The sequence below is a fragment of the Podarcis liolepis genome (assembly GCF_965112155.1).
Source record: "Podarcis liolepis genome assembly, chromosome: 8".
NCBI lineage: Eukaryota > Metazoa > Chordata > Lepidosauria > Squamata > Lacertidae > Podarcis > Podarcis liolepis.
Window position 1 is genome coordinate 17,165,858 of NC_139560.1, and position 9,706 is coordinate 17,175,563.

The 9,706-nt window shown below is 46.0% G+C and overlaps 1 protein-coding gene across 1 annotated transcript; it reads right to left on the reverse strand.

The window, feature by feature from the left end:
• Positions 1–5,632: 5,632 nt before the first annotated feature.
• AARD (alanine and arginine rich domain containing protein) lies at positions 5,633–9,128 on the reverse strand. The gene is made up of 2 exons (XM_083517101.1): positions 8,649–9,128; positions 5,633–6,835 (listed from the first exon to the last, which is right to left on the reverse strand). Exons 1-2 carry the CDS (start codon positions 8,895–8,897, stop codon positions 6,695–6,697), a joined length of 390 nt encoding a protein of 129 aa, XP_083373227.1. The 5' UTR covers positions 8,898–9,128; the 3' UTR covers positions 5,633–6,694.
• Between the last annotated feature and the right edge of the window lie 578 nt (positions 9,129–9,706).

A 9,706-nucleotide genomic window follows, 5' to 3' on the forward strand; every position in this document is an offset into this window, starting at 1 on the left:
CACAGCAGCAAGAGTACTCATCGCAAAGCATTGGAAGACTCAAGATCTACCCACTCTGGAAGAATGGCAGATGAAGGTGATAGACTATATGACATTGGCTGAAATGACCGACAGAATCCGTGAACAGGGGAAAGAGACGGTGGATGAGGATTGGAAGAAATTTAAAATTTATCTTAAGAAATACTACAAAATTGATGAATGTTAAAATGTTGAGGTTTTTGTAAGAAAAGGTGATTACAGCGACAAAAGATTAAGTAAAAGAAAAGAACAATAAGGGATAAATTTGATAAAATTAAGTTTAGGATTTGCTGAAATAATTTCTGAAACTGGGATGTAGAAAGGGGAGGTTTGGGGGAGTCAGAGAAGTGAGGTTTATGAAAAAAGGAGACGAAATTATACATGTTTGTTTGTTTCTTTATTTGTTTGTATTGTTCTTAAAAATTTTGTAAAACCAATAAAAAATATTTAAAAAAAAATACCATGTAAAAATGTCTAGAGGGGCCTTAGGAAGCAAGGTGATTAGAATGACTTTTTTGGATAGTATTTATTTATTGTAGGAGTTTGAAAAAAAGTTATATGTATTTCTGAGTGAAGACAATATAATGGGAAATTATAGTTTGCTTCTTTGCAAAGTGGTATGTTGGGTTAATTAGCATTTGTGTGCAAGAGAGAAAGAGAATGTTAAAATCACGTGGCTGAGCTGCGCTACTGTGTTCAGAATCAAGGTGTGTGTGTGGAGAATGTGTGTGCTTCTATAAGATTTAAATTCAGTTTCTGCGTGGATTTTTAAAAAAGCAATATATTAAGAAAGAGAAGCATTTCATCTAGCTAGTTGGCTGTCTCAGTTTTGAATTCCCTCCTGTAGTATTTATGCTGAACTTTACCGACATTGCAGTTCATTGATGCAAATAATTTCAGCGCGTTTTTAGCCAAATAAATCTCCAGTGAGGAATTGTTTTTAGTTAATAACCTCCACAGCAGCAGACAGAAATATTTCAGTGGTGCCATAAATTCTGGCTTGGTTTTTACAGCTCTGCTGAAGTAGAGATCGTTATAGCTTTCTGGTCCCTCTCCTGCCAATGCTGTCCTGCCAATCAAATTGATAGGCAGAATGCCTGCTGTTCAGAAGGATGAACCTTGGAAATGTTGGCTACTCCAGAAGATTCCGAGCTGGAGCCAACTAAGCCCTATGCAGAGTACACCCACTGAAATCAATAAACCTAAGTTAGTTGTGCCTACTAATTTCAGTGGGTCTACTAGACGGCTCCCTTCTATTTCGATTTTCCCAAATCACCATCCTCACAACATTTTATTAATCAATTTCTTTATTTCATTTCTTCCATTTATATGGGGAAAGTCTCTGGGGAACTCGAATGCAACCCACATACCCCACCCAAATATTAACAATTGTCCAGGCGTTTGGGTGATGTTTTATACTGCAGGTATTAACCGTTGTCTTTTTATCATGTTTTGAGTGGATGCATTAAGTGTTCTCTGTATAGGGCGGGATTATAATTGTTAGCTGCCTCAGGTTCCCTTTTGGGAGGGCATAATTTTGGGAGAGAGAAAAAAGATAGAGTAAGTAAGCTACGCTGGTGTGGTTCTGCATATAAATCTGCACATACCTGCTTTGCAGACAAGCAAACAAAAAATGCCTGGGGGGGGGTGAGCTGGCTCAGGGCCAGCCCAAGATATTTTGGCCCCTGAGGTGAACCCCAAAATGGCACCTGCTGACAGGAAAGAATTAGTAGTAATAATAGTACAGTGCCCAGTGCTTTTTTCTGGGGTATGCATACCCCTAAACATTTTGTGAATCTAATGGGAGAAGAAACTAATTTTTTTAAATAAAAAAAATAGTTTCTTCTTTAGCACAGTGAATCGTCAGTTCCATTGCTACCCCCGATGGCGGCCTCATTTCCTGTCACCGTTTTCCTGAGCCTCAAACAGAAGCAAGCGTTTAATGTGTGAAGCAGTGTGGAATGTGGATGTATGGTGTTTTACTGATGAAAGTTTGGCCTCATTGAGGGGCAGTATTTCAATATGAGTAATGCATGTTCTTTGCGCTTTTGTCCATTTTCTGTATTTATTTCCCCTTATTTCAACTATAAAATGGTGGGTTTCTTGAATCAAAATGAAAGTACCCTTAAACATGTTTTTTAAAGAAAAAAAGCACTGACCGCCCCCATCTGACTGGGTTCCCTAGCCACTCTGGGCGGCTTCCAACATATATAAAAACATACAGTGGTGCCCCGCAATACGAATGCCTCGCAAGACGGAAAACCCGCTAGACGAAAGGGCTTTCCGTTTTTGAGCTGCTTCGCAAGACGATTTTCCCTATGGGCTTGCTTTGCAAGACGAAAACGTCTTGCGAGTATTCCGATTTTTTTCCGCTTCTCCCCCCTTTTTTCTAAGCCGCTAAGCCGCTAATAGCCTTTTAGCCGCTAATCCGCTAAGCCTTTAATAGCCGCTAAGCCTTTAATAGCCGCTAAACCGCTAATAGCGCTAAGCCGCTAATAGGGTTGCTTCGCAAGATGAAAAAATTGCTAGGCGAAGAGACTCAAGGAACGGATTAATTTCGTCTTGCGAGGCACCACTGTAATAAAATATTTTGTGAGTGACTGTCTACATCATGAACAAGGAGAGAATAAAGATCTACATTGGGATCTGCCACCTGAGGCAGTTGCTTCACCTTGCCTCATGCGTGGGCCACCCCTGGACTTGTTGCCACAGTTCTGCCCCTTCCATGCACATTTAAATGCACAGAAGGTATTTTAACACCAGGCAAGTGTCATACAGGATTGCTACAACAGTCTCTGCCAAAATTTAGTGCTGAAAGAGTTTGATGAGTTTTCTCTATCATTTAGAAAACTGTTCTTGGTTTTCTTTCTTTCTTTTAAGAAAAGATAGGAATAAATCAACACCTGAAGCAGTGTTCTGTTGTCCCATTTCTGCCTAATGTGTCTATGCATGTTAATAAGCGGTATGACTGAAGCTACAGCTATTATCCCCCTGGCTCAGTCAGCAGAGCATGAGACTTTTAATCCAGGAGTTGTGGGTTCAAGCCCCACATTGGGTTAAAAGTTTCCTTCATTCCAGACAAGATGGCCCTCATGATTCCTTCCAACTCTACACTTCCTATTGAAAGGTGTGGGGAACCAATACTGGCCCTCCTCAGAGTAGACCCATCAAAAGTAATGCTCATGACTAGATTAAAAAGGTAAAGGGCCCCCTGACCATTAGGTTCAGTCGTGACCAACTCTGGGGTTGTGGCACTCATCTCGCTTTATTGGCCGAGGGAGCCGGCGAACAGCTTCTGGCTCATGTGGCCAGCATGACTAAGCCGCTTCTGGCGAACCAGAGCAGCGCACGGAAACGCCATTTACCTTCCCACCAGAGCAGTACCTATTTATCTACTTGCACTTTGAAGTGCTTTCGAATTGCTAGGTTGGCAGGAGCTGGGACCAAGAAACGGGAGCTCACCTCGTCGCGGGGATTCGAACCGCCGACCTTCTGATCAGTAAGTCCTAGGCTCTGTGGTTTAACCCACAGCGCCACCCATGTCCCTTCACGACTAGCTTAGCTCCATTAATTTTAGTGGGCCAACTCTGAGTAGGACTTAGTTGGATCTGACCCTTTGGATCACCGGCGCGTTGCTGAGCACGTCCCATCGTCCCTGACTGTTGTCCATGCTTGCTGGGGCAGATGGGAGATGTAGTTCTGCAACATCTGGATAGAGAAAGGTTCGCTACACCTGCCCTGTGCGGAGCTGGTCCTTCCACTCACTGGAAGCATCACACAGCTCGGAATACTTTAAATACTGGTATGCAAAGCAGCCTCGCCTCCTGTGAACTTTGCACATTGTACGGAATCTGGATATAATGGGCTAGCTAGCAAAGCTTATTTCTGGATTACTGCCTGCATTATTTATAAGCCGTATTATTTCAAGCTCCCAGCATGTATAAGTGTATGGGTACCTGCAAGGCTTGCTGGCCTCATAATCACGGCATTTTTGAGCTTGGTGGCAGCATTTAATTCCCCCCCCCCCCCAAAAAAAAGTATCATTTATGTATAATCTGTGTGTAGGTGACTGTAAGCTCGTTTTCGCAGAGATTTAATGCTGCTTTGTAATCCGAGGTGTTTAGGACCCTAACAGCTTGTTGTTGCAAATGTCGTCATTTGTCACCCTTACTTCTGCCACCAGCCGTAGGGTGAGAGAACTATTTTAATTAAAAAGTTTGTCTGCGCACATATTTCACCGTTTACGCACGGCAAACGGCACCAACCGCCCTGTGGGTTTTGCGCGCTGCCGTCTCTGAACAAAAAGCATTTTCTTCAGGGGTTGGTGCCTTTCAGGTATAGAGGGCACAGTCATTGTATATATCCACTTATTGTTTTTTTCAAAAAGGAAAAGGAAGGAAGATATCTATTTTTACCTGCTGTTTTACATATTTTCTTCATTAAGGGCTCCATCTGCATTAATTTTTCAATGCACGCCAGTCGTGAATTGAGACATATGAATCAGCCTTTCATCTTACTAGTGGCATTTGCAGGATACGGCTGCCATCAGGTGTGAAGAGGCCTCTGTCAAGGTGCCCCCTAGCTGCCTCCTTCCAAAATTGTCCCCATTTGGCAGGCTTCAGCATCACTGCCAGCACCTTCAGTCGTGGGTTGTCACGGACTGGTTAGACGCAGAGGAATGGTGAGAGGAACCAGCTGGGGACCCACGAAGGGAAGAAGGCTCAGTGTCCGGGGATTTGTGGAGTGGCAACGATGAGTGGTCACAGGGAGAAGAGAGAGGAGACTGGGAGGAGGAGGTTTTGGAAGCTGAAGAGGTAACAGGGTTTAGTGGGCAGGGAGAGTCTGTGGCAGAGAGAAGTTCAGAATCAGGAGAGGCTGGTGAAGAAGCCAGGGTGTCTCATGCTGTGACAATCTCCCATTCCCCCTGTCTCCCAGAACCAGGAGGTGCATGAAAAGGGCGGAGGAGATGTTGGCTGCAAGCAGGCACAGTTTCGGATTGCTTGGAAAACGCCCTGGAGAGGATGGGACTTAGATGGCTGTAAAGGAGGCGGGGACTTTCAGTCTTGGCAACTGATTTTCATGGGGTTAGGACCACTGGGAATGAGCTGCTCTGCTCATTAGGCCTGACACTGATAAGCTGCGATTGCTTAGCTGGCAGAGCATGAAACTCTTATTAATCTCAGAACATGGGTTCGAGTCCTGTGCTGGGCAAAGGATTCCTTCCAACTCCATGGTTTTGTGATTTAAACCACTCACATCTCCCCCTGCAATTTTCTAACTGGACCATAAGCGTTATCCCAACCACACCCACCTAGCTCAATACTGTAGACACAGACTGGCAGTGGTTCTGCAGGGATTCAGGCAGTCCTACCTGGAGACACCGGGGACTGAACCTGGGACCTTCTGCATGCAGGACAGGTGCTCCACCACTAAGCTACGGCTCTCGCCAATTCAGCTGCTATCAGATCTCAGCTGATGGGGACAGTGATGTCAGGAGCAGGCTGTGGGGAGGCCAATGGGAGCTGGAGTTTTACACAAGCACACCACATGCATGTCTCCCTTTGCTTGTCAAATCAGGACCCCACTTTCATGTGTGCTTTTGCCAGACATGGAGTCAAAGACACACGTTTGTGTTTATTGAGAATACATCTGAAGGCAGCCCTGTACAGGGAAGTGTTTAATGTTTTATTGTGTTTTTAATAGTTTGTTGGGAGCTACCCAGGGTGGGAATAGTGTACTGAAATTGAATTAAATTTGTGGAATTGTTTGAAAACTAATAAAAAATTATGGGGGGGTGGGGAAGCTTCGTTAGTTTCGTAGTAGATTCTCCCCCCCCCCCCCGCTACATTTTGCCTTTTGGATAAAAAACTGAGACACTCAATCATAGTTGTGCCCTGCTTTCACAGTGAGATACTCTAGAGAACCCTTTTTAAAAAACAGTTCACCCCATTTGCTTGCATAAAGTTTGCAGGGATATTAGACAATGTCGGCTATTTATTGAATATTTGCTTTCAGTGAGCTTAGACGGCATTACATCAAGCCAATGTGACCCCACGCTTCCCTGTGCATTTCCCCCCCCCATCACTTTCCTTATTGCAGGCAGTTCAGTCTTTTGCAGGAGAAGTGGGCTTGTTGCACAAGAGTGCTAAACCGTCTTGGATTGCACAACCTGAATTTGTCAGCATGTGCCCACTAAAGTTGGTAGTGGCAATCTGGAACTGCCCTGAATGTTTGGTCTGCAACAGACATTGCTCATTCACTCTTTTGTAAGGGAGGATCCAGATAACTGCCAAACCACTGCATTTCAGAGGGTTGTGTGTGTGTGTGTGTGTGTGTGTGTGTGTTGCCCTCCCATCTTTTTAGTGACCTGACGAGTGGCGATTGTTCTGAACTAAGCAGATTAAACAGGCAGCAATCATTTGCAAAGTAAAGCAGACATTCCATTCTTTGGAGGTGTCCCATTCTTTCCTCTACTCCAAAGGAGGCATTGAATTCTCATATAATAACTAAGATTCCTTCTCCAGCCAAGTTAACGGGAGTTCTCATTAATATTCAGGCCATGTTCCCCGACCAATTCGGACCTAACGGTGCAACATAATCTTCCAATTTTGCCAGGCTCGCCGGTGGGATTGTGTGCTGCGTCTTCTGGCTTTCTTCCTGAAACGCAGCAGCTCTGTTATTCTGAGCTTGCAGGAAAGCTCAGGGCCTTTGATTCTAGAGCAGTTGGCACGTCAGCTTCGTTTCTCAGCCTCTGTATTTCCATGCTTAAATCCAGCAAAGTTTTGGCAAGTTTGTGGTTCTGGGACTTCATTTCTAACTGCAAAGAACAAAAAGACGATAATTACTTTTTAGCAGGCGATCACCATCCAGAAGGGCTTAATTAGTGCCAGCGCTTAGCCCTGGCATTGTGTCAGTGTCCAAATCCATTCCTGGACTGCATGTAGTTGGAGTAGGTTAAAAAAGGGGGGGCTCCTGATCAGGGGCAGGGCGGATTTTCCTCATTACAGAGCAACAGAAGCCCCATGCTAACATTTGCCAAACTGATGCAAATATTTTGAACTACAACTCCCATCAGCGCCACCCAGCTGTCGTCTGCAAATGTTCGGATGATCATCTATCCGCATGGCTTCTACATATGGACAATGGCAAGTTCTGGCTGATTTTTTTTAAAGCAGGGTTTGGGCGGCTATCTGTCATGGATGCTTCAGCTGAGATACCTGGGGGTTGGTCTAGATGCCTCTGGGAGTCCCTTCGAACTCCACAATTCTAGGATTCTATTCTGTGTCTGGTAACCCCACCGTTTTCGAGCTCCTGCTCACATGGAGAGAACAAGTGTTGGGAGCCGGAACCAGGAGTAGGTCATCAGTAAAAACACCTGTGTCGGTGAAGTTAACTATTCTTAAAAAAATTGCAAGTAGGATTCAAGCAGGAGAACACTCTCTCCTCTTACCATTTCCAGCATTAATGTCTCCAATTTTTAACATACACACTGCCTGATCCTCATCAAGGCAAGTCCCTGTACTGGTGAGTTGAAGCACTAATCCTTCTTTGATCTGCAGACTTTGCTCCTCCTCTCCCTAAACTGGTTATCATTTATTGCATTTATACCCTTCCTTTCTCTCCAAAGAGCTCAAGGCGGAATATGTGGTTCTCCTCCTCCTCATTTAATCCCCAACTCTGTGAGGTAGATTAGGCTGAGAGGCAGCGACCAGCCCCTGGCCACTCAGTGAGCTTCGTGGCCAAGCCTGGATTTGAACCCTGGACCCATGGAAGACAGAGCAAACTTGTTTCCTCCTGCTCCAAACTGATGGCTTCAAGCCACACGGAAGGAGATTCGGACTGAACATCAGGAAGAACTTTCTGATGGTAAGAGGTGTTTGCGGAACAGGCTCCCACTAGAGGTGATGGACTCTCCTTCCTTGGAGGTTATCAAGCAGAGGTTGGATGCATAGCTGCCAACTTTTCCCTTTTCTTGTGAGGAATCCTATTCGGAATACGGGAATTTCCCTTAAAAAAGGGGGAAAGTTGACAGCTATGGTTGGGTGGCCATCTGTCAGATATGAGCTAGTTGTGATTTCTGTATGGCAAGGGGCTTGGATTAGTTGGAAACCCGCCTCCCGTCCCTTCCAAATCTCCAGTTCTATGCTTTTTGCAATTCTTGTTTTCATCTGTAAGCTGCCTGGGGGTGGGGGTGGGGTCAGGGGTAAAGTGACCCCTGACCATTAGGTCCAGTCATGGCTGACTCTGGGGTTGCGGTGCTCATTTCACTTTACTGGCCGAGGGAGCCGGCGTACAGCTTCTGGATCATGTGGCTAGCACGACTAAGCTGCTTCTGGTGAACCAGAGCAGCGCATGGAAACACAGTTTACCTTCCTGCCGGAGCGGTACCTATTTATCTACTTGCACTTTGACGTGCTTTCGAACTGCTAGGTTGGCAGGAGCAGGGACCGAACAACGGGAGCTCACCCCGTCGCGGGGATTCGAACCGCCGACCTTCTGATCAACAAGTCCTAGGCTCTGTGGTTTAACCCACAGCGCCACTCGCGTCCTAGGGGGTAGGGTAAGGCTGGGTATAAATAAGTATCTAATAACAGATCTCTATAATAACCCTCCCCCCCCCCATCACTCACCAGTTCCACCCGGAGCCAGGCAATGGCGCCCTCGACGTGCGCCCTGCGCGCTTCCTCCCGGGGCACCTCGACCCCTCTGCCTTTGCAAGGCGCCGCGGGCCTGGACGGCATCAGCAGCCGCTGGGGAGCGGCGGCTCCCCCCGGTCCCCGGAAGGCGTGCAGCAGCCTCTGCTTGATGTCGTCCAGCAGCGAGCTGCAAAAAGCTTCCTCGCAGGCAGCCTGCTCGGCGCTCGTCTTGGTGGGCTCCATCAGGCGGGCCCGGTCGTCGGGCAAGGATGCGGGGAATTAGAGAGATGGAGCGCAGATCTCTGCTGCCAGCCTCACTCCAACAACAAGCGCTCTCCTCTCCTCTTCCTCCTCCTCCTCCTCCTCCTCCCAGGCCAGGCCTTTTGTTTCCTAGCCCCTGGCCAGCGCGGCTCCTTTTCTTCAGGGGAAAAAACAAAACATCTTCACCTCCCACCCCCGATGTCATTCCAAAGAAAGTGGGAGAGGAGAGGGAAGAGGAGAGGCGTTTCTCACGCTTGGGAACCGACCCCTGGCCCGGTCTGGGTTCTGCTTGAAGGAGATGCGCAGCCCCTGCGTAGAAATAACACCACTTCGTGCATCGAAACGGTTTTTAGTTGCATTATTTAATAATGCAATAATAACTGTGGTGGTGGTTGTTTTATATTTATTAATACTCTGCTTTCCGGGACTCATCAAGGCAGCTTACTGATAAAAATTAAGAGCCGCTCAAAACTGAATGGGATAAATCATTGAAAAAGAATTGAACAGTAATAGAATTAAAACTATATAATCAAAATTACAAGGAAAGGTATTGGTGATTGTGTTTTTGTTGCTATTAAATAATAGCTTTTATTCATCGTTTTATTATTAAATAATGCAACTTAAAAACCCATTCTATAAACACTGCTTAAGTTTTCGTTTCCCCCCTCTTCCCTCCCTGTCCCCTTTTCCTTTTATGCTGTAAACCTGCAGGTAGGAACTCCCTTTAATTGATTGGACATAAGCTGCTCTGGGAGCCTATTTGGCTGAAGCACAGGAGGCGGCTGCTCTAA

What these genes read in the sequence shown, in the direction of transcription:
- AARD (XM_083517101.1), bottom strand. Translation starts at nt 8,897, where the DNA reads ATGGAGCCCACCAAGACGAGCGCCGAGCAGGCTGCCTGCGAGGAAGCT. An exon ending in CCTGGCTCCGGGTGGAACTG is followed by an intron (nt 6,836 to 8,648) that starts GTGAGTGATGGG and finishes TGTTCTTTGCAG; the next exon opens with TTAGAAATGAAGTCCCAGAA.